Source organism: Mauremys mutica, chromosome 2, assembly GCF_020497125.1.
Source record: "Mauremys mutica isolate MM-2020 ecotype Southern chromosome 2, ASM2049712v1, whole genome shotgun sequence".
Classification (NCBI taxonomy): domain Eukaryota; kingdom Metazoa; phylum Chordata; order Testudines; family Geoemydidae; genus Mauremys; species Mauremys mutica.
This window is the reverse complement of record NC_059073.1, coordinates 4,252,031-4,275,023: the sequence shown is the minus strand read 5'-3', so window position 1 is coordinate 4,275,023 and position 22,993 is coordinate 4,252,031. Positions and strand designations below refer to the sequence as shown.

General features: G+C 61.3%; 2 protein-coding genes across 4 annotated transcripts in view; one reads left to right on the top strand and one right to left on the bottom strand.

Moving 5' to 3' along the window:
• SHARPIN (SHANK associated RH domain interactor) overlaps positions 1-11,342 on the top strand; it is a 40,472-nt gene extending 29,130 nt beyond the window's left edge. The window contains exons 9-14 of one of the 2 annotated variants that reach the window (XM_045007264.1): positions 3,205-3,365; positions 3,657-3,768; positions 4,604-4,783; positions 9,022-9,120; positions 9,848-9,991; positions 10,535-11,342. In XM_045007264.1, coding sequence (XP_044863199.1) covers positions 3,205-3,365; positions 3,657-3,768; positions 4,604-4,783; positions 9,022-9,120; positions 9,848-9,991; positions 10,535-10,615 — 777 coding nt within the window. In that variant the 3' untranslated portion in view covers positions 10,616-11,342. Of the gene's footprint in view, positions 1-3,204; positions 3,366-3,656; positions 3,769-4,603; positions 4,784-7,481; positions 7,856-9,021; positions 9,121-9,847; positions 9,992-10,534 lie in introns of those variants that run through there. The other variant, XM_045007266.1, reaches the window with a different exon arrangement.
• A 577-nt stretch (positions 11,343-11,919) lies between these two features.
• On the bottom strand, positions 11,920-22,628 carry LOC123364826 (cytochrome c1, heme protein, mitochondrial). 2 transcript variants are annotated; one of them, XM_045007270.1, is made up of 7 exons: positions 22,480-22,628; positions 15,537-15,730; positions 15,164-15,290; positions 13,947-14,104; positions 12,691-12,851; positions 12,465-12,565; positions 11,920-12,271 (listed from the first exon to the last, which is right to left on the bottom strand). In XM_045007270.1, exons 1-7 carry the CDS (start codon positions 22,573-22,575, stop codon positions 12,167-12,169), a joined length of 942 nt encoding a protein of 313 aa, XP_044863205.1. In that variant the 5' UTR covers positions 22,576-22,628; the 3' UTR covers positions 11,920-12,166. The 2 variants fall into 2 exon arrangements, with proteins under 2 accessions (XP_044863205.1, XP_044863206.1); XM_045007271.1 differs by lacking the exon at positions 22,480-22,628 and adding an exon at positions 21,342-21,380.
• Positions 22,629-22,993: the final 365 nt, after the last annotated feature.

Here is a 22,993-nt window from a genome sequence, read left to right as displayed (position 1 = left end):
TCTTCTTCTCCTAGCCTCTGCCTGAGCACAGTCATGTTCCCCCCGTGTACTGGGCAGGGAGAGTCTTCTCAGCAACTCCAGCTCTTTCCACCTCTCTTCTGAACTAGAGATTTTCTGCTGCTGGCTACCTACTTCTATGCTTTGACGGAGCCGTTGCAGCCTTGAGCTTTCGTTATTCTGGAGTTGCCTGCTGGGAAAGAGCAGAAATCAGGTGTGACGGTGCGGTTCTGGCGGGACCCAACTGAGGTGCCAATTCAGGACCAATTGCTCAAACAGGGCAGTCACAGCCCTAGGTTGGGGGTTTTCCACCTCTAAGGCAAACCAAACCAGCCAGCCAAAGAGGACTTTGGTCTCACCCCACTGGCTAACCACAAGTCACACGAGCAATTCCCTTAGACACTCCAGTCTCCCAGTATCACCACCAGTGCACTCGTCCTGGGGATGAATGGTTATGAAAACCAACACCCCAATAAAAGAAAAAGGTTCTCTCAATCCCAAAGGACCAAGCCCCAAGCCCAGGTCAATATACAAGTCAGATCTTACCCCCAAATCACACTGTTGCCAATCCTTTAGAATCTAAAATCTAAAGGTTTATTCATAAAAGGAAAAAGATAGAGATGGGAGCTAGAATTGGTTAAATGGAATCAATTACATACAGTCAGGGCCGGCTCCAGGCACCAGCATTCCAAGCTGGTGCTTGGGGCGGCAATCTGCAAGGGGCGGCAGTCCCTGTTTTGCCCCCAAGCAGCACGCCGAATTGCCGCCGCGTGGGGGGGGCAGTCTGTGTGCCGTTACGGCGGCAGGTGCGTTTCTGCGATGGTGGCAATTTGGCAGCAGCTTCTATGTGTAGCTGTCTGCGGCGGCTTCAGCTAAACATAGAAGCTGCCGCCGAATTGCCGCCGCGGCGGAAACGCGCCTGCCGCCCTAAGGGCACACGGACTGCCCCCACCGCCCGCGGCGGCAATTCGGTGCGCTGCTTGGGGCGGCGAAAACTGTAGAGCCGGCCCTGCATACAGTAACAGCAAAGTTCTTGGTTCAGGCTTGTAGCAGTGATAGAATAAACTGCAAGTTCAGAATCCAGTCTCTGAAGTACATCCCCCGCTGGGATGGGTCATCAGTCCTTTGCTACAAACTGAATCTCTGAACAAAGTCCCTCCAGAGGTCAGAAGCAGGATTGAAGACAAGATGGAGTTGAGGCATCAGCCTTTTATAGGCTTTTTCCAGGTGTAAGAACCTCTTTGTCCTTACTGTGGAAAATTACAGCAAAATGGAGTCTGGAGTCACATGGGCAAGTCCCTGCATACTTTGCTGAGTCACAAGGCGTATCCACCTTCTCTTCATGGGTCAGTTGTGTAGCTGATGGTCCTTAATGGGCCATCAAGCAGGCTGGGCAGAGCTAACACCAACTTGGCTGGGATGTTTCCCAGAAGCACAGCAGAAATTTGAAATACAGACAGTACAGAGCCAATATTCATAACTTCAACTACAAAATGACACATGCACACAGACAGCATAATCATAACCAGCAACCCAGAACCTGGTCTTAGACACCTTATATGACCCCCTTTACCTAAGATTTGGTGCCACTACAGGACCTTGGTTGCAGCCACGTTCTATATGATCTCAGATTATATCAACAATGTCACATCAGGTTCTCCGGGTTCCTCTTTTTCTCCTTTCCTTTATTCAGCTGCTCTCCGCTGTGGCTCTTCTCAGCCTCTGTGTTTCACCCAACCGTGAGATCCTGCTTCTGGCACGGCTCCTCCTGCACTCCCTCACCTGCCTTCTGCAGCCTTGACCCTCAGCCCTGGAGTTTCCCCTTGGCTAATTGATTCTTTCCCGGCAGCCGCAGCCACAGAACTTTTCTTCCTGAGCACCCCTGGCTTCTTCAGCTGCCTCCGGGACCTGCCACGAGCCAGTTACCGGGCTGGACAGGCGGGTTCCCGGGCTGAGAGCAGCATCGCTGTATCTCCTGCCAAATGGGAGCTCAGACCTGGCTGCCAGTCTCCCACTTTTCACTCTACTTCCCAGAGGGCCCCAGGTTTGCTTATTGCTGGGCTCCAGACTTCCCATTGCTCCTGTCCAACTGCCCAGAGGTGAGGCTCTTCTCAGGGCCTTTCAACACGTCCTGCTCCCCCCGCACAAGAAGCTTCCCTTCCCCGGGGACTTGCCCTCCCTTGTCCTCTCCATATCGTGGTGGGAGGGCAGGCCCCTGTACACAGCATCTCCCTAGAGCCTGGCCTGAGCTCCAGCAGCCAGCAGGGCCTGGGCTTATTGGCTGAGATTAAGAAGTGCAAAGAGCCTGGCTGGGAGCATCGGAATTCTCCCCACCCCCCCTTCCGACCCGCTGGCTTTGGCAGGAGCCACGGGCTGCTTGCGGGAGTGACTGGGGGGTGGGGGGGCTCTGGCCGGGTGATGCCCAAGGCCTGGATGACCACCGTGATCCCTTCAGGCCCGAAGGTCAATGAACCTGTGGGAGCAAAAATGCACATTTTAAGTGGGCCGGGCCCAGGGACTGGGCAGTGAGCTCCCCCCTCCCGCTGGGCGGCGCGGCCAGGCCCCTCTGGGGTGAGCTCCCCCCTCCCGCTGGGCGGCGCGGCCTGGCCCCTCTGGGGGGGAGCTCCCCCCTCCCGCTGGGCGGCGCCGCCTGGCCCCTCTGGGGGGGGGAGCTCCCCCCTCCCGCTGGGCGGCGCCGCCTGGCCCCTCTGGGGGTGGGAGCTCCCCCCTCCCGCTGGGCGGCGCCGCCTGGCCCCTCTGGGGGTGGGAGCTCCCCCCTCCCGCTGGGCGGCGCCGCCTGGCCCCTCTGGGGGGGGGAGCTCCCCCCTCCCGCTGGGCGGCGCCGCCGGGCCCCGCGGGGGGGGGGGAGCTCCCCCCTCCCGCTGGGCGGCGCCGCCTGGCCCCTCTGGGGGGGGGAGCTCCCCCCTCCCGCTGGGCGGCGCGGCCTGGCCCCTCTGGGGGGGAGCTCCCCCCTCCCGCTGGGCGGCGCGGCCTGGCCCCTCTGGGGGGGGGGAGCTCCCCCCTCCCGCTGGGCGGCGCGGCCTGGCCCCTCTGGGGGGGGGAGCTCCCCCCTCCCGCTGGGCGGCGCGGCCTGGCCCCTCTGGGGGGGAGCTCTGGGCCCCACTGAGCGGCCTGGTCCCTGTCGGGAGGAGCTCCGGGGCCCCGCTGTGCAAGGTGCTCTGACCTCTCTCTGGCTCTGTTCTGCAGGCCCTGGAGGACGAACGTCTGCAGAACTTCCAGCAGTTGCTGCAGCTGGAGGAGAAGGTGCTGGTGCCCAACCAGGAGGCCATGGAGTGCCGGATCTGCTACCTGCCCATGGCCCCGGGGGACGGGGTGCTGCTCCGGGAGTGTCTGCACAACTTCTGCAGGTACGGCTGCCCAGCTTGCACCCCCAAGCCGCAGCGTGTCAGCACCGCGAGGCAGAGCCTGCTGCAGAGCAGGGGGATGGAGCCCCCCCCGGGTGTCCATTCCCTGGTCCCTGCCAGGCAGCGCTTGGACTCCATGTCTGAGGCCCAGGTGCTGGCACTGTGCTGGAAGCCTGGGGCTGAGCCAGGGTTTGGGCCCTCCTGGGGCTGCAGGGGCCGAGAGCTCAGGCCGTGGGGCCACAGCTGTCGGGTTAAGGGAGGGCTTCCCTGGGTGACTGCCCCCTGTCCCCACAGAGACTGCCTGCGGCAGGTGATCAGCTACAGCCAGGAACCCCAGGTGTCCTGCCCCTTCCGCGACAACACCTACGCCTGCAGCAGCAAGCTCCAGGAACGGGAGGTCCGGGCGGTGAGTCCCTGCAGTGGGCAGGGGGCTCCGGCTCCCAAGAGCTGGCCTGCAGGCCCCAGTGCGTGGGTGGGCGGCTGTGGGGCAGGGATCTGGGCTTATTCCATAGGACCAGCCCCGGGGCTCAGGGTGAGGCACAGCGGGAGATGGCGGGAGTGGGGTAAATGTTATCAGACAGATGTCTGGGCCCCCAGGGAGCCAGGGACCTGCTGGGAAGCTCTGACCCCCCATCAGATCCCAGAGGCTTGGGCCCCTTCTCCTGTCTCCCTTTGGATCTTGGGGACCTGCACTCCCCGAGGTGAAAGTAAGCCAGTACGGGCCGGTACGGTGTACCGGACCAGATGGCTTCCTCAGGCTGGCGCTTTAAAGGGCCTGGGGCTCCGGCAGCCGGGCTCAGGTGGCGATTTAAAGGGCCCGGGGATCCTGCCACTGCGGGGAGCTCTTTAAATCGCCGCCGGAGCTCTGCCGCCTACTCCGAGGCTCCAGCAGCCGGGCTCCTGCCGCCCAAGCCTGGCTGCTGGAGCCCCGGGGTAGCGGCGGCAGGGCTCCGGCGGCGATTTAAAGGGCCCAGGGCCTGGGGCTCCCAGCCGCCTCTGCAGCTGGGAGCTCTGGGGGTGATTTAAAGGCCCTGCCTCTTCTGGTTGAGGCCACGCCCCCGCTCATGACTTTCACCCCTGTGCACACTTAAGCCAGGACAACACCTCCTCCGACAGCCCCTGCCCCACAGCTACCCTCTGTCAGGGCAGAGCTTCCAGAAGGGGGCCCTGCAGTCTATCCCTGTCCCCTGGCGGCTCTGCCATGGGGTGGGCGTGACCTCCCCGGGGCTCTGTGCCCACAGCTGGTGTCAGCAGAGGAGTACAAGCGGTTCCTGGAGCGGAGCCTGGTGGTGGCGGAGAGACGCACCCAGAACAGCTATCACTGCAAAACCCCGGACTGCAAGGGCTGGTGCATCTACGAGGACACGGTCAATGAGTTCCACTGCCCCATCTGCTGGAGTCTGAACTGCCTGCTCTGCAAGGTGAGCCGCGGGGGCCCTGCGGAGGAGGCCGGGGGGGCAGGCAGCACTGCTCTCCGGTGGGGACAGACGTGGGGCTCCGCAGCACTGCCCTGCCTGCTGCTGCTGCTGTCCCTTGGAGACTGCAGCACGCAATGCTCCAGCAGCCAGGCCCTGCGGAGCAGGATGGAGTAATGCATGCTGGGAGTGTCGTTTCTGTAGGCTGCAGCTCTGCAGCAGGGATTTCAAGGCCAGCAGGGACCATTGTGATCCTCTAATGACCTCCTGCCTCGCACAGGTCCCTCACCAAAGGCTCTTAAGCAAAGTTGTCATGGGATAAGAGGGAAGGTTCTCTCATGGATTGGTAACTGGTTAAAAGACAGGAAACAAAGGGTAGGAATAAGTGGTCAGTTTTCAGAACGGAGAGAGGTAAATAGTGGTGCCGCCAGAGGTCTGTACTGGGTCTAGTCCTATTCAACATACTCATAAATGATCTGGAAAAAGTGGTAAACAGTGAGGTGGCAAAATTTGGAGGTGATACAAAACTACTCAAGATAGTTAAGTCCAAAGCAGAAAAGAGCTACAAACGTATTTCTCAAAACTGGGTGACTGGGCAACATAATGGCAGATTACATTTAATGTTGATAAATGCAAAGTGATGCACATTGGAAAACATAATCCCAGCTATACATATAAAATGATGGGGTCTAAATTAGCTGTTACCACTCAAGAAAGATCTTGGAGTCACTGTGGAGAGTTCTCTGGAAACATCCACTCAATGTGCAGTGGCAGTCAAAAAGCGAACAGAATGTTGGGAATTGTTAAGAAAGGGACAGATAAGACAGAAAATATCATATTGCCTCTATATAAATCCATGGTCGCCCTCATCTTGAATACTGTGTGCAGATGTGGTCGCCCCATCTCAAAAAAGTTATATTGGACTTGGAAAAGTTTCAGAAAAGGGCAACAGCTTGGAAAAGAGACGACTAAGGGGGGGGGGGGGTGTGATAGAGGTCTGTAAAATCATGACTGGCGTGGAGAAAATAAATAAGGAAGTGTGATTTACCTGTTCATATAACACAAGAACTAGGGGTCACCCAGTGAAAGTAACAGGCAGCCGGTTTAAAACAAATAAAAGGCAGTATTTCTTCATACAATGCACAGTCAACCTGTGGAACTCCTTGCCAGAGGATGTTGTGAAGGCCAAGACACTAAAAGGGCTCCCCTTACCATGCCAGCCAGCAACTCCTGCCCCAATGCACGGGGCTGAGCCCCTGAGCTAGGCTGCACAGTCAGCATACCCCACAGCTGTCAGTTCATAGAATCTCAGGGTTGGAAGGGACCTCAGGAGGTATCTAGTCCAACCCCCTGCTCAAAGCAGGACCAAACCCCAGACAGATTTTTGCCCCAGATCCCTAAATGGCCCCCCTGAAGGATTGAACTCACAACCCTGGGTTTAGCAGGCCAATGCTCAAACCACTGAGCTATCCCTGCCCTGGCATTGAAGAAGGAACTAGGTAAGTTCTTGGAGGACAGGTCCATCAATGGCTATTAGCCAGGCTGGGCAGGGATGGTGTCCCTAGGCTCTGTTTGCCAGAAGCTGGGAGTGGGCGACAGGGGATGGGTCACTTGCTGATCCCCTGCTCTGTTCATTCCCTCTGGGGCACCTGGCCCTGGCCACTGTCGGTAGACAGGACACTGGGCTAGATGGACCTTTGGTCTGACCCAGTCTGGCCGTTCTTAAGTTCTTGAAACAGTGGGGGCAGGACAGGGAGAGGAGGGGAGGGGAGGGAGTTTGAAGCAGTGGGGGCAGCATAGAGGATAGGGAGGGGGATGGGGCCCAGAGCAGTGGGGGTGGGATGGGGGGAGGGAAGTAGCACACGGGCCCAGAGCAGTGGGGGAAGTGCAGGGAAGGGGAGGGGCCCCTGGAACAGTGGGGGCAGGAGGCCCAGAGCAGTGAGGGTAGGACAGAGGGAAGGGGCGGGGGGCCCAGGGCAGTGGGGCTGGGCAGAAAGGGGGAGGTGCTGACCAGGCTCAGGCCCAGGCCGGTGGCAGTGGGTGTCAGGGAACGTTGCTTCTTGCCAAAGGCCAGCCCAGCCCCACGGCAGCTGTTCTGTGGCGCTGGCGCTGAGGGGCGCCGTCGGGGCACGCTACCGTCCTGTGCCATGTGTGTGACTCGCCCGCCCGGTGCCCTGAGGGCCGTGGTGCTGCAGCGGGAGGTCGACGGTTCCCAGCTAGTTATCGTCCAGCCCGGCTCTTATCGCAGGACTAAGCGGGAGGGGAAGGTCGGCCAGTGCTGGGAGACGGCTGGCAGCTCCCCTGGCTCCGGCCTGGGAGAGGGTAAGCGGAGGTGCCAGCTGGCCTGGGGGAGAGACGGGCATGGCTGTGGGCATTAGCTGTTGGCATTTCAGCCTGAACGTCTCCCCCCGGCTGGCAGAGGAGTGGAAAAGGCAAAAGCCAGATGAAGACAGGCCGGGAGGGTTTCTCCTTCAGCGCTTAGCCGAGCGGTTGGCTGTAGCGATCGTTCGCCATTTGGTCCGTTCCTGGGCGGCCGCAAGGGCTTGATGGGCCGAGTCCAGCATCAGAACAGACTTGCTGCGCCCCCGTCACAGGTCAGCCTCTGGGCTGCCTCCACCCCTCGGCTGGTGGAATTTATCCCGGCTGTTACGAGCCGCCTGGAGAACGGTGTTCGCCGGAACGTCTTGTGCCATTCTCGCGACAGGTCTGAAAAGGCTCCGTCCCTAGACCATGGCCCCAGGGGGCTGTAGCCAGAACGACCGTAAATATCCCCGTTACCTCTGTTGAAGCAGGCCCCAGCTTTTGCTCTTTGGGTTCAATACTCACCAGTTCCTCCCACTCACCCGGAAGTTCTGCGCCGGCTTGGCATCGCCGCGTCTGCCACGGGCCTCTCGGCACGACAACCACGTTCAGGATCTAGTCGAGCTGGACCTCCTCCATACGGCTGTGAAACCGGGACACTGTGCCACTCCGACTGGGCAAAGCCGGGGGCTTCCCAGGCAACACGCCAGCGCCGTCCGTTGGGCAGAAAGTGCCATGTCTTGATTCCTAACGCAGAGGGGTTTGGGATCTCAGGATTCTGGGCCCGTCAGGGAGCCACAGGCTCTGTGCTACGCCCTGCTTGGGAACAGTACCTTGGAGGCACCCTTCAGTGTGATGGGGTCCCCCAGCGGGTGCCACTCATCCTGGGGGGGAGGCAGTCTTACCACCTCCTGGACTGAGCCCCTGGGGGGCTCCAGCTCTGCTGCGTCACGCGGGGAGCGCTGGCCTGCAAGGCCCACTGACACAGATCCTGGGAGCGGCGCGTCTGCTCTGCAGGGATGGGTTCACCAGCCAGGGTTTACTAGTCAGCTGGGATAGGGCCCGGGCCGGCCCTCGCTCGGCACGGAGAACTGAAGCATCGTCCGTCTGCCGAGCCGGAGCGATCAGCCAGCCAAGCTGGAGTGGCTGCGTCCCAGGCCCGTCTCTCTCTGACCTCTTCAGTCTGTCCCGGGAGAGCCCCCAGGCTTCCTCCCCTGCTGCTCGCGGCTTGTCCTTTGGCCTCGAGCTGGGGTCTCCGCCCCACGTCCCTGCTGAGCGGTGGGGGACGCCGCCGCCTTCCTCTGAGTCGTTGGTTGTGGGGTGTCATGGGGGCTTCCTAGGCTCTCTGGGGGATTCTGCATTGAGATGGGGTCGCTTCCAGCAGGTCCAGTTCCTGGCCCAGGCAGGCAGGCACCACCTCCACCCCGTGTTCTGTGCTGCCCCCCACGAGCAGCCCTAACCCTCTTCCTCCACGGGGGAGCCATGCAGAGGGAAACCGACGTGCACACCGGCCTCATAAAATGATACAACAGGGCCCGTCAGGATGTGGGGGTGGGAGGCTGGCAGGCTGGGGGAGGCCGTTCTGGGGCAGGGGGCAGCGTGGCAGGAGGTGACCGGGGGTGGGGGCTGAGGTGTAGGTGCTGGGGAAGGCTGGAGCAGACCCAGGAGCTGCAGCGTTGCTGGGGCAGGGGGGCGAGTCAGTCAGTTAATAGCCAAGCCCTGGGGCCTGCCCTGGGGCTGGGAGAGCTCTGTACCCCCTGCCGGGGCGCTGGGCTCCCACTGCAGAGGGGGCCCCGGAGACTGAGAGGGGATTGGCCACAGCCCAGCCCCGCTCCCACCCCAAACACCATAGCCAGGGGCTCTTGGCACAGTGCCCTGTGGGGCTCCCAGCCGGGCCAGCGCCTACCCGCCCAGCAGCTGAGTGCTGCCACTCTCACCCCCAGGCCATCCACGAGGGGCAGGACTGCCGCCAGTACCAGGACGCCCTGCAGCTCCAGGCCCAGAATGACGCTGCCGCCCGGCAGACCAGCGACATGCTGCAGGTGAGAGCAGGGCCCCGGGCGTCGGGCCCAGCACCTAGGGGCTGCCTGGCTCTGGCATGGATTTGCTGTATGGGCTTGTGCCCCGCCTGGAAAACAGGGCTAGCAGTTCCCAGCCCCACCCTCAGCCCCTGGGCAGCCCCTGCTAGCCCAACCCTGGGCAACCCCCCCCCAGCTCTGCCAGCCCCCCCCATCCCAACCCACAGCCCCTGCTAGCCCAACCCTGGGCAACCCCCCCCCCCCAGCTCTGCCAGCCCCCCCCATTCCAACCCACAGCCCCTGCTAGCCCAGCCCTGAGCAACCCACCCCCCAGCTCTGCCAGCCCCCCCCCATCCCAACCCACAGCCCCTGCTAGCCCAACCCTGGGCAACCCCCCCCCAGCTCTGCCAGCCCCCCCCATCCCAACCCACAGCCCCTGCTAGCCCAACCCTGGGCAACCCCCCCCAGCTCTGCCAGCCCCCCCCCTTTCCAACCCACAGCCCCTGCTAGCCCAGCCCTGAGCAACCCACCCCCCAGCTCTGCCAGCCCCCCCCCATCCCAACCCACAGCCCCTGCTAGCCCAGAGTCCTGACCCACAGCCCCCACTAGCAGGCTCCCTTCTGCAGGTCTCCTTGGTTCCATGCAGGTTCCCGCCTGGCTCAGGGCTGTCTGGCCTGGCAGTGCAGTGAGGTTCTGGGGTTCCCAAGATGGGTGCACGTCTCCCCTAACGACTGGCTGCCTCCCCCCGCAGACACTGGTGCAGCTGGGCGAGGCCATGCACTGCCCCCTATGCCAGATCATCGTGCAGAAGAAGGACGGCTGCGACTGGATCCGCTGCACCGTCTGCCAGACCGAGATCTGCTGGGTGACCAAAGGGCCACGCTGGGGGCCTGCGGTGAGCAGTCACAGGACAGGCAGCCCTGGCTCCTGAGCACCTGCCTCAGCCCCTCTGCCGCACCCCCCGAGAGCTCCTTGAAGCGGGGGAGGGGGGAGGAGACTGGGCCATGGTTGTGCAAGGAGCAGGCTCCTGCGCCAGGCTGCCCCGTCCCCCTGGCTCCAGCGGGAGATTTCCCCTCCTGTGAGCTACGCTGACCGGCCCCCTGCCAAGCTCGGCCCCGGCTGCTAGATGATGGAGCATGGGCTAGAACCCTTGGCTCTGGGCAGGAGGGGAGCAGCCCCTGAGCCAGGCATAACAAGGGGTTGCCCCCCTGGAGGCTTGTGTGCATGCGGGAGCAGCAGCTTCCCCTCCCCCACCGTTCCCACTGGTGTGACCCACCCTCCCCAGCCCTGAGGGCTAGAGGGGAGCAGCTGGCTCAGGCTCCTCTCGCCTTTGGATGCAGCTCCCCCCCCCCCCCGCCCCATGGAGAGGTGGGGAGATGCTGCTGCTAAGGGCAGGTGTCCGTTGTCCGCCCCCCTGACACGTTCTCCTCCCCTCCAGGGCCCTGGTGACACCAGTGGAGGATGTCGCTGTAACATCAATGGGCAGAGGTGCCACCCGCACTGCCAGAACTGCCACTGAGCGCGCTCCCTGCCCCCAGCACAGCTCAGGCAGGGGCCTTGCTCCTGGGGGAGCTTCCAGCCCTTGCCAGCTGCATGCAGTGCCTTGAGGGGGCTCCCCCCACCACCTTCTTCCTGCTGGGCCATAGGCTGGGCCTGGCTCTGCCCCCTGGGCAGGCCGGGGTGGGGGCTGTTTGGCATCGGGCTCCATGGGTGCTGCTGGTCTAGAGAGCTCCTCACCCCCTGAAATGTAACCGCTTGCCCTGTACCCCGTCCTGTGGCTGCTGAGTGCCTCCCCCGACACAGGGAGCTCCCCGTAACTACCGGGGGGGGCGGGGGCTGTTACAGAGGCCAGCTGTTCCCACCTGCCTTGGGGCCCAGGAAAGCTGAACACTTGTCCCTTACTGTCATGTACAGGGGGCAGAGACACCTCAGCCTGCCCCCCCCCCCCCGCCCAGCACAAGCAGCTGCTCCTCAGGCTGAGCTGTTGGGGGCAGCCTGGCACTGCCCCGCTCACAGCCAGACTCCTGAGGGCGGGCGTGGGCTGCCGGAGCTGGTGCCAGGCCTGCTCTCGCGCAGGAAGCAGCCCCCGGGCTGTGCACAGTGCAGCGGGGAGAAAAGGCAGGTTCTACCAGAAGGCCCCAGCTGGGCCCTCTGCGTCTTTGGGCAGCTCCGGCTGTGAACAGTGCCACCCCCAGCCGGCAGGGCAGAGACCAGGAATCCAGCCGCTGGCTGGGCAGTGCCACCCCCAGCAGAGACCAGGAATCCAGCCGCTGGCTGGGCAGTGCCACCCCCAGGCCAGTTAGCCCCCCTGCACGGCAACACCCCCCCCCGCCGGTTGGAGGCACCGGGGCAGCAGCTGGCCCCCGCTGCAGGGCACTGCAGACCCTGCCATGCTACAGGCAGTGGCTAAGCGCTGGGGCAACTGATCTGCCCCACCCCCGCTGCAAGGGGAGAGGGCACTGAGGACCCCAGCCAGGCCTTTGGGCAGTGCCCCTCCCTGCAGCATGCTGGGAAGAGGGAGGGGGCTGCTCTCCATGAAGTCTGAGGGAGGGAGTGGGGCGCCTCCCCACTGCCACGTGGGGGGTCAGGGAGCAGCCTCTACTGGCCACCTCCCTCAATAGGAGGAGTGCTGGGTCCCCCGCTGGCCCCCACACAACTCAGACCGACACGGCTGGGGGAACAGAACCGTTTAATAAATGCCACCATTACACACAGGCCTTCCCCTCTGGCCATACTGGGCTCCCCCCGGGCAGGGAGCGGGGGTGGGAAGGCGAGGGCCCTGCGGGCAGGGCTAGGCCCACACACCACACCACACTTTCCCACTGAAGATTGAAGGTTTATTTCTGCCCCCCAGCAGGCGCGTACAGACAGCAGCTGCCCCCCCTTCCCAGAGTCCGTTCCCAGGCCTAGCAGGCGAGCGGAGGGAGAGGACATTAAATAGGAGTAACGCGTCATGAGGAGTGGGCTGTCCCCGTCTGTCCGTCCAGCTGTACATACATTCCTGTCCCGGGAGGGGTCGTGCGGCGGCTGGGTGGCCAAGGCCCGCTGGGCGGCCCGCTGGATCCAGTGCTTACTTGGGGGGCCGGTACGCGATTTTCCTGCTCTTTAGTACAGACCACTTGTGGCGCTTCAGGTAGTAGATGAGGGGTATCAGGAGGCCAGTCATCATCAGCATCTGGGAAGGGAAGAGGAGTTAGGCCCTGCCCTGCTTCCGACACCTTCCCCCAGCAGCGCAGGGACCCGACGCGCTGGCCAGGACGAGGGCCGGCAGGAATCGCTCAGACCTGCCCAGGCTGGGCTCCTCCCTCCAGCCCAGGCCCCCCAGAGAGGAGCTCCTGTCCTCAGCGCCACAGGGGGCAGGCACTGACCTTCATTCCCATGCGCTTGCGGTGATCGTGCTCTGGCTCCGCCGCCCACCTCAGGAAGGTGCACACGTCTTTCGCTATCTGGGACATGGTGGCTGGGGTCCCTGGGAGAGAGCAGAGTCAGTGGGCGCCGAGAGCAGGGTGGGGCGGGCCTGGCTGGACAGGGCCCCCCCAGGACAGGAGCCCTGCAGCAGGCTGGGGCGGGGGGGGGAGGAGGAGCTCCTCTTACCGTCCTCGAACTCCAGGATCTCGTTGTAGATGGGGGGCGCCATGGTGATGGCCTGCCCCGGGAAGTAGGGGTTGTAGTGCAGCTCTTCCTTGATGAGCACCCCAGCGGGCGGGTCGCAGTAGCCGGTGAGGAGGGAGAACACGTAGTCCTCACCCCCGTGCCTGAAAGACGAGGCCAGGTGAGATCACCGTCCCCGGGGCAGAGGAGCCAGGCTGGGCAGCTGCCCTGCCCCTAGGGTGACCAGATCTCCCGATTTTACCGAGACTGCCCTGATATTTGCTTGTTTGTCCCGCGTCCCGACGGATGTTCAGTGGGACACTGGACAAACAATTTTGCTGTCCGCTCCGGTGCACAGGCGGAGCCTGGAGGGGCTCTCGCCCCCCACTCCTTCCTCCATTGGATCCCTCCCCAAATCCCCACCCCAGCCCCACCCCCTCACTGCCCCATTGGATCCCAAGCCGGGCCTGGGGAGGAGACGCCCCTGTGCAGCAGCCTGGGCACACGGGCCATGGCCGGCTGGGGCCCGGAGCGCTGCAGTGCAGCACCAAGGCTACTCCAGCCCAGCAGCCCGCGGGGCAGCACAGTGCGTCCAGGGGCAGCACGGCCCGGGGGCGTGGGCCGCCGGAGACACGAGGCGGAGAGAGGCTGCGGAAGCGAGACTTGTCCCAGGCGGGGCAGCCGGCGGACGGGGGGTGAGGAGCCGGTTGGAGTCCCCTGAACTGATAAACTTCCCCGTCGCTGCTGGGGAGTCCCGCGCCTCTCCTGCTTGGCTGCGCTCCAGCGGCTCCTTCCCAGCCCGGGAGGCTCCACGGGGAGGGCAGTGCGCGTGATCCCACAGCCCGGCCCCTGTGAAACTGCTCCCCCCCCGATATTTCATCCCTGTGATCTGGTCACTCTACCTGCCCCCCAGGCCGGGGCGATGGGCCCCTGTGGAATCCCCCGACAGTCCCTGACACCCCGAGATGGGGGAGGAAGCAGGAGGGGCTGGAAGGAGCCTCCTATTCTCCTGCCAGCTGGCCAGGGTGGGGGGCGCACTAGGCCTCACTGGCCGTGCTCAGGGCCGGCAGGACAGAGCACCCACCTGGACTCAACTTTGTCCCCAGCTCCAACTGCACACGGGAGCCGCAGCAGCTCCAGTCAGTCCCAGCATGCACTGCTGCAGCACATCTGGGAGACCTGGCGCAGTGGAGACCAGCCGCTCAGCCGCAGCCCCGGGCTCCTGGCCCCACCCGAGGGGACACTGGAGGGAGCCTCACCTGGCGCTGATGACGTAGCTCAGGTCTGGGGGCAGCGCCCCGTTGTTGGCCGCTCGCGCCGCCTCAGGGTTGGGGTAGGGCTTGGGGAAGTAATCGGAGAGCTTGCCTGGGCGCGTGAACATCTCGCCGTTCTCGTCCGGGCCATCGACCACCTCCGCCTGGCACGAGAGAGCACTGAGCCCCCGCGTCCCACAGAGAGCTCTGAGCCGGGGCCCAGGGCCCCCCACATCCCACAGAGAGCTCTGAGCCGGGGCCCAGGGCCCCCCACAGAGAGCTCTGAGCCGGGACCCAGGGCCCCCCACAGAGAGCTCTGAGCCGGGGCCCAGGGCCCCCCACATCCCACAGAGAGCACTGAGCTGGGGCTCCCCCACATCCCACAGAGAGCTCTGAGCCGGGCCCAGGGCCCCCCACATCCCACAGAGAGCTCTGAGCCAGGGCCCAGGGCCCCCCACATCCCACAGAGAGCTCTGAGCTGGGGCCCAGGGCCCCCCACATCCCACAGAGAGCTCTGAGCCAGGCCCAGGGCCCCCCACATCCCACAGAGAGCACTGAGCCGGGGCTCCCCCACATCCCACAGAGAGCTCTGAGCTGGGGCCCAGGGCCCCCCACATCCCACAGAGAGCACTGAGCCGGGGCTCCCCCACATCCCACAGAGAGCTCTGAGCCAGGCCCAGGGCCCCCCACATCCCACAGAGAGCTCTGAGCCGGGGCCAAGAGCCCCCCCACACATCCCACAGAGAGCACTGAACCAGGGCTCCCCCACATCCCACAGAGAGCTCTGAGCCGGGGCTCCCCCACATCCCACAGAGAGCACTGAACCAGGGCTCCCCCACATCCCACAGAGAGCTCTGAGCCGGGCCCAGGGCCCCCCACATCCCACAGAGAGCTCTGAGCCGGGGCCAAGAGCCCCCCCACACATCCCACAGAGAGCACTGAACCAGGGCTCCCCCACATCCCACAGAGAGCTCTGAGCCCGGCCCAGGGCCCCCCGCGCCCATCAGGCTGCAGAGACCGAGCACCAGGCTGGGCCCCCCGTGCCTCAGACACAGAGCACTGGGCTGGGCCCAGGCAGCCCACGAGTGGCAGGAGCCAGCTCCCCATCAAGCAGGCCCATCCCCCCTCAGCCAGGGCCTGGGAGGGCCCTCATGGTAGCGAGTCCAGCTCTTCCCCCCACTTCCAGCAGGAGCCAGGGGAGTCCCCACCGCCCTCACTCTCACCTCCTCGGCCAGGGCCTTGGCTTCGGCCTCGGTGTGGGAGACGCCGACCAGATTGCGGAAGGCCAGGTAGTCCATGCTGTGGCACGCGGCACACACCTGCTTGTACACCTGGTAGCCGCGCCGGATGCTGGGAAGAGGGAGGTGGCCGTGAGCCCTCCCCATGGATCTGAGTGGGGGGGGGGCTGGAGGAGCAGAGCCAGGCCCCAAGCCCCCAGCATTCCCTGGGGCAGCCTGCCCATCAGCCAAGGGCCAGCGAGACCCAGGAGTCGTGGGGCTGAGCGGTCACCCCTGGGATGCAGCTTGTGACCCCCCGCAGGGAGCTGGCAGCTCACCCCAGGCTCCCCCCCAGGACAACCCGCACCCCCTCACCTACCTGCTGTGATCCAGGGAGGCCAGCAGGCCGTTGTGGCTCCAGGCGTAGCTGGGAGGGTGCAGCTGCAGGTCGCTGGCACTCACAGCCGTGTGGAGAGCCAGGGCCAGCCCAGCGCCGCCGGCAGCCAGCACGCCCAGCGCAGACAGCGCCACCTTCCTGCCACGGGACATGCCAGACAGCGACGACATGCTGGCCTGGAACACAGACAAGAGCCGCTCAGCCTGCCAGCTCCAGCATGGGCACCCGCCTCTGCGCCCCCAGCCACACTCCCCAGAGTCCACGCCGGTGCGGTGGCTGGTGCTGCCCAGAGGGACCCAGCTCGAGCCTGTGGAACCTTCCCTGCCCCAGGAGAGGAGGGTGGGGGAGCAGGCAGCCTGCGGGTGCATGGGATGCAACATGCCTCCAAGCACGGCATGGCCTGCTCAGCCCTGGGTGCAAGGAGCCACTGGCCTGCTCCCACCCGAGCAGAAGGAAGCAGAGTCCCCCTTCCACACAGATTGGGAAGGGCCCAGCTGGGTCAGGAGCAAGGAGCTGAAATTTCAGGTGTCTTAGTGCCAGCCCCGAGCTGGGGCGGTGGAGTATTGCGCCGTAGGGGCAGGGGTGGGTGGGCTGTGGGTCTCCAGAGCTCCCTGCCGGATGGATTCTGTTCCAGCCAGCCCGCCCCAGGCACATGGGGGGAGTCCGGGCCTCTCACGCCACCCCTCACCAGACAGAGATGGGGGTCTCTCTGGGTTATGGGGCACTGGGACCAGCAACTTCCCCTCTTCTCTACAAGGGGAGCAGCAGCAGGCAGAACTATGGAAAGCCCAGGCCCAATAGCCCTCAAGGGAGCTGAGCCATGTGCGTCCATGGTGGGAGTGAGCAGGGGGCACACGCTGACTAGGGACACAGAGCTCCCACAGCAGGGCAGGACAGTAACCAGGCTCAGCCCCACAGCATCTCCTGGGCAGTGTCACACAGTGCAGCCTCCACACGGGCGAGGCATGAGCAGCAGGGGAGTAGGACTGAAATAGGACAGGCTCAACTCTCAGCCACACTGCCTCTCACGATGCATGTGCCACTTTCACCGGGGTGGCTCGACTGTCTATAACCACGACACCACGCTCCACGCCCGATCTGGAGCAGACCCCACCGTTCCTGATTTGTTACGTTAGAAAATTGCGAATGGTGCATTTATTCACTAGGTTAAATTTGAACTGTGATTTGGCTCAAGCTCTATTTGGATAGAATTTGGAATTTAATTAAAATGCACAAAACAGTATTTTTAATCTTATTAGTTTAAATAAAATTACCTTGAGTGCAGTGGACACCTTGATCCATTATTTGCCTTATGTATGTGTTGTATTTAAAACTAACTCAGGTGTTAAACAAAGGATGTATTATCTGTAGTTAATTAATTGAATTGATGCATGTGGTGACCAGAAACAGTCAAAAAGAACAGGAGGACTTGTGGCACCTTACAGACTAACAAATTTACAGACTAACACGGCTGCTACTCTGAAACCTGAAATTTATTTGTTAGTCTCTAAGGTGCCACAAGTACTCCTGTTGTTTTTGCGGATACAGACTAACACGGCTGCTACTCTGAAACCAGAAACAGTCAGGATTTAGAGCTAGTAGATCTCATCCTCTCTCACCTTGTTTTTATTCGTAGATTGGAAGAAGGAAAAGAAGTTTTCCTGCTTTTTCAGCTCCCAATTGGTTTCTTACCTTTGAATGAACTAGTCACTGAACTAAACTAGAGGAATAGACTGAAATTAAGACAATATTCTCTCTGCACCTGCAAAACAGGCTGCTGCTGTCAAAAGCAGGTTTAGCACTTCAACTCTGGTTTCCAGTGCTTAGCCAGAGACTCTACCAGTTCAGTGGTTTGACTTTCCTTTTAATAGATTACAGTAAATTTAGGCCTCAACTTAGATTGTCAATTTCAAATTTAATTTTAAATAGTTTTTTTAAAAACAAGTGAATTTAATTTAAATTTAAAAAATCCATTGTTTGTCATCACAGATGGTTACCCACCCTGACTGCAAGCCAGTGGACACAGGCAGAGAGGCCAGGCTGGGAGTGTCACATGAGTGCACATGGTCCCATCTCAGCAAGTCCCACTGAGCTCTGGGGCAGCTGCTGTTGTTTGACTGCAGCACCTTGTCACCAACAGGGCAAGGGAAGCAGCCATGCCAGCACAAGGAACAACAAAGCAGAGTCCAGCCCCATTCAATACCCACTCAGCCCACCTCACAGCCTGCTGCAGCCACACTCACCACAGCGATGCCTGCTGCAGCGCAGCACACGCCAACACCACTGCAGGAAGCACTGAGCTGAGCACAGGACTGGGAGCCAGGAACACCCAGGTCATGCTGATTTAAGCAAGTCATGGCCTCTCCCCAGGCCGCTGCTTCACTGAGTTTAAGGCCTTGGCTACACTGGCGCTTTACAGCACTGCAACTTTCTCACTCAGGGGTGTGAAAAAACACCCCCCTGAGTGCAGCAAGTTACAGCGTTGTAAAACGCCAGTGTAAACACTGCCCCAGCGCTGGGAGTGCGGCTCCCAGCGCTGTAAGCTAATCCCCACGGGGAGGTAGGGTACCCGCAGCGCTGGGAGAGCTCTCTCCCAGCGCTGGCGCCGCGACCACACTCGCACTTCAAAGCGCTGCTGCGGCAGCGCTGTACAGCTGCAAGTGTCACCATACCCTAAGACCGGAAGGGATTCAGTCTGATCCTCCACATAGCACAGGCCAGGGAATCCCACCCATATTGGGCCCAGTAAACTGATTGGCTGATGCTTCCTGAAAGGCAGCTAGCCTGGATTAGTTGGGGTTGGTCCTGCTTTGAGCAGGGGGTTGGACTAGAACCTCCTGAGGTCCCTTCCAACCCCGATATTCTATGATTCTACGGATGTGAAGACAAAGGTAGGTGACACCCTGTATGTCCCTGGGGAGTCTGTCGCAGTGGTTCACCACCCTCACTGCTAAACATCTGTGCCTAGTTTCTCATCTGACTGTGTCTTGCTCCAGCTTCCAGACGCAACCCTACTAGATCAAAGAGCATGTTAGCACCTGCTTTTTCCTGTGACAGTCCTTACACACTCACTCTTCCGTAAGCTAAACAGATTGAGCTCTTTTTTTTTTGTGGCTCTTTTCTCTCCAATTTTTCAGCATCCTTTTTACACATGGATGCAGCGTTCCAGTGTCCGTCTCAGCAATACCGTAGCTAGAGGTAAAATCACCTCCCCACTCCTACTCCCCATTTATACATCAGTGGATCGCATTAGCTTTCTGGCACAGCAGCCTTCTGTTGAGTTGTTCATCCCCTATGATACCTAGATCTTTCCCAAAGGCACGGCTGTCCAGGGTACAATCCCCCAGCCTGTAGGTCAGGCCTGCACCACTGGTTCCTAAATGTGTAACTTTCCATTTTGTTTGAATGGGCCCAGCTTACCAAGCGATCCAGATCTCTGTACTACTGGCCTGTCCTCAGCACGATTTACTCTGCCAACCCTTGTGGCAGCCACAAGTTCTATTAGCAGTGATCTTATTACTCTTGCAGGTCCTTGAGGAGAGTTGAATAGCGTCAGGCCCAGCACTGATCCCTGCGGACCACCAGACTCCCCCATTTAAGGATGGTTCCCCCACTCACAACTACTTTCTCAGATCTCTCACTTAGCCCACTGTTAGTTCATTTAACATAGGAATGGCCATCCTGGGGCAGACTAATGGTCCATCCAGCCCAGTGTCCTGTCCTCCGACAGTGGCCAGTGCCAGGTGCCCCAGAGGGAATGAACAGAGCAGGGAATCATCAAGTGACCCATCCCCCGCTTCTGGCAAACAGAGGCCAGGGACACCCAGAGCATGAGGTTTCATCTGTGACCATCTTGGCCAATAGCCATTGATGGACGTGTCCTCCAGGAACTTCTCATTCTTTTTTGAATCCAGTTAGTCTTTTGGCCTTCACAACAACCCAAGCAATGAGTTCCACTGGTTGACTGCACTGTGTGAATAAATACTTCCTTTTGTTTCAAGGCTGCTGGCTATTAATTTCATTGGGTGATTGCTAATTATTGTGTTATATGAAATGGTAAATAACACTTCCTTATTCATGTTCTCTGCACCATTTGTGATTTTATAGCCCTCAATCATATCCCCCTAGTCGTCTCCTTTCTAACTTTTTAAATCCCCGTCTTTTTGATCTCTCCTCATATGGAAGCTGTTCCATATGCTAATCATTGTGTTGCCTTTCTCTGTATGTTTTGAGGACACGTATTCTACGGATACCACAATGCTAGTTTATCAGACTGTTGAATGCTACTTAGCCAAAACCCTTACAAAAATCCAAGTATTACAGCTATGCAGTTACCTTTATCAAACTTGCAATCTCAACCTATTTTGCTTCACAAAGAGAAGTTTAAGGGATGACTTGATCAGTCTATCAATACTTATAGGGGAACAAATATTTAATAATGGGCTCTTCAATCTAGCAAAGCAACGTCTAACACAGAGGTGGGCAAACTACAGCCCACGGACCACATCCAGCCTGCGGGACCCTCCTGCCCAGCCCTTGAGTTCTTGGCCAGAGAGGCTAGCCTGTGGCCCCTCCCCTGCTGTCCCCGCACTTCCTGCGGCCTCAGCTCGCCGTGCCACCAGTGCTCTGGGCGGCGAGGCTGCAAGCTCCTGCTAGGCAGCGCAGCTGCGAGAGCCGCCAGCCTGCCCCGGTGCTCTAGACTGCACAGTGGTGTGGCTGGCTCTGGCCAGGTGTCATGGCTGCCAATCCTGGTGCTCTGAGCGGCATGGTAAGGGGGCAGGGGGCTGGATATGGAGCAGAGGGTTCCGGGAGGCAGTCAGGTGGCAGGGTGGTTGGATAGGCGTGGGAGTCCCAGGGGGCCTGTCAGGGGGCGGGGATATGGATGGGGTCAGAGCAGTCAGGGGGATTGGATAGGGGGTGGGTTCCCAGAGGGCAGTTATGGGGTGGGGATCCCAGGAGAGGGCGGTCAGGGGACAAGGAGCAGGGGGGCTGGATGAGTCATGGGTTCTGAGGGGGGCAGTCAGGGGGTGGGAAGTGGGAGGAGGCAGATAGGGGGTGGGGACCAGGGTGTTTGGGGAGGCACAGCCCTCCCTACCCAGCCCTCCATACAGTTTCGGAACCCCCATGTAGCCCTCAGGCCAAAAAGTTTGCCCACCCCGATCTAACATGATCCAGTCACTGGAAGCTGGTGCTAGACAAATTCTGACAGGAACTAAAGTGTAAATTTTTAACAGGGAGGATAATTAACCACTGGAACCATTTCCCAAGGGTTGTGGTGGATTCTTCATCACTGGTGATTTTTAAATCATGACTGGTTTTTGTTTTTTTTTTAAATTGCTCTAGGAATGATCTTGGGGCAGAATTACACAGACAGTAAGACCAGATGATCACAATGATCCTTTCGGACCTTGGAATCTATTAAAACAAGAGTCCCCAACGCGGTGCCCGCCGGTGCCATGGCACCCGTGGGGGCATCTAAGTGAGCCCGCGCCCTGGCTGGTGGTCCAGCATCTGCTGAAATGCCGCCGAAATTTGGCGGCATTTTGGCGGCGACGCCTCTTGATGACGCGGCTTGCCGCTGACAAGCAATGTCATCAAGAGGCGTCGCCGCCGAAATTCGGCAGCATTTTGGCAGATGCTTGACCGCCACCACGGTCCTTCGTCTGGCGCCCACCAGACGAAAAGGTTAGGGACCACTGTATTAAAAGAATAAACTCAGGTTTAATTAGACCCAATTTCCAATAAAACCACGTTGACTGTAAGATGGAAGTGATGACCCTGACACACCTTAGTAGAGAGAGAAGGATTCATTCATAATTCCTCCGTGCCGGGAAGATTCAAAATGCCAAGTATTTGATGTCGCTCTCACTAGATGCAGAATAATAGAGAGGACGATGCCCAGGTAACAGATGTGACTTCCTTATCATCAACCCAGCTACAGGACGGCACCACAACTCTCAGGAAAGTGGCAGTAGCACAACAAACTCCCTAGTGAGAATCTGCACACGTGCAGAAGTAGCCTGCATTTAAATACAAGGGAAAAGCCCAGGCTTTCAGACACGTTTCTAAACAGAAAGGTAGACAGACCACTGAACTGAAGACGTTTACCTGACCTCTCTGAAAGCTCCCACTTCCCCAGCACACAAGAGGACGCTGCAAGCTGCTGTGGGGAGATATCTGTACAATGCAGCCCCCACTGAGACCCCCTTAGTTATGGAGTCAGTGACAGGTTTGATTAAAAGCCTCTGAAGAGTATTGCTGAACGCACCCTCAGTGAAAGGAAGAGCTGGGGAAAGGCCGGGCCGGCCTCACACCACAGGTCAGACACTCCGGCCTAACCCCGGGGGCAGACTCTTGACGTGGTGCAGCCGCCTCTGTCAGAGACAGGCCGGGGACCTGCAGCATTTCACACCACAGGGAGGAGGCTGAACCCGAAGGAAGGACCCAGGTATCCCAGTCAATTCCCACCTCCCTGTAACCCGCGCGGGAGACGCCGGAAAGCGGGTAAGTCTCGCACCTGTCAGCGACTCGTGCCCGGGGAAAGGCCCGGCGGGCGCGGGCCCGTGTGTCACCAGCACCAGCCGCAGCTCGCTCCTGCCCCGGGGGCGAAGGTCCCGATCCGGCCTCCCGCCCAGCCTGGGGTCACCCCCGCCGGGAGCGGAACTGCGGGGCGCCCCTGCCCGGGACACCCGCCCCCTGCACCGGCCACCGGCCACCGACCCACCGCGACGCCCGGGCCCGACCGGGCCGGGGGGGGGGGGAGGCTGCCAAGGGCTTTGCCCAGGGGCGGCCCCGGCCCCAGACCCCCCGGCCCAGCCCGGTCCGCGCCCGCGGGCGCCGCGTCCCGGTGACCTTCAGGGCCGGGCAGGGCGCAGGGCCGGGGCCGCGGCCCGGGGGCGCGGAGCGACCGGCCGGCGGGGCTCACCTGGGGGGGCCGCAGGCGGGGCCCGGGTGGCGGCGGCAGCAGGGAGCCGCCCCGGGTCCGCAGCACCAGGCACCGCGCCGCCGACAGCGCCGCCATCTTGGAGAGGAGCCGGGGTCCGCCTGCTTCCCGGGGTGCACCGCGCGGGGCGGGCCTACGGGGGCCGAGCGGGGAGGGGGCGGCGCTCCGCAGTAAAGGGCGGAGCTCGCAGGGGCCCTGGGCACCTCTCATATCCGGTCCCAGGGGTCGCGACCCGAGGCGGAAGTGCCGCCCCCACCGGAAACAGGCCCTGCGCTGGCGTCATAGCCCCCCGGCAGCGCTGGGAGGGGTCGGGCCCAAGCCACGCCCCCGGTTCTGGGCCGCGCCCCCACCCAGGACTCTTTCCCTCCCACCCCCGCTACACAGAGTCCCCAGAGCTCCCCGCTGGCTGCCCCCCCCCGGGAGCACGGAGCCGGGGGTCTCAGCCCCTCGCACGCACCCCCAGACCCCCCTACACAGAGTCCCCGGAGCTCCCCGC

What these genes read in the sequence shown, in the direction of transcription:
- LOC123364826 (XM_045007270.1), bottom strand. Translation starts at nt 22,575, where the DNA reads ATGGCGGCGCTGTCGGCGGCGCGGTGCCTGGTGCTGCGGACCCGGGGC. An exon ending in GCCTCCCTGGATCACAGCAG is followed by an intron (nt 15,291 to 15,536) that starts GTAGGTGAGGGG and finishes CCCTCTTCCCAG; the next exon opens with CATCCGGCGCGGCTACCAGG. An exon ending in GCAAGCGCATGGGAATGAAG is followed by an intron (nt 12,272 to 12,464) that starts GTCAGTGCCTGC and finishes TTCCCTTCCCAG; the next exon opens with ATGCTGATGATGACTGGCCT.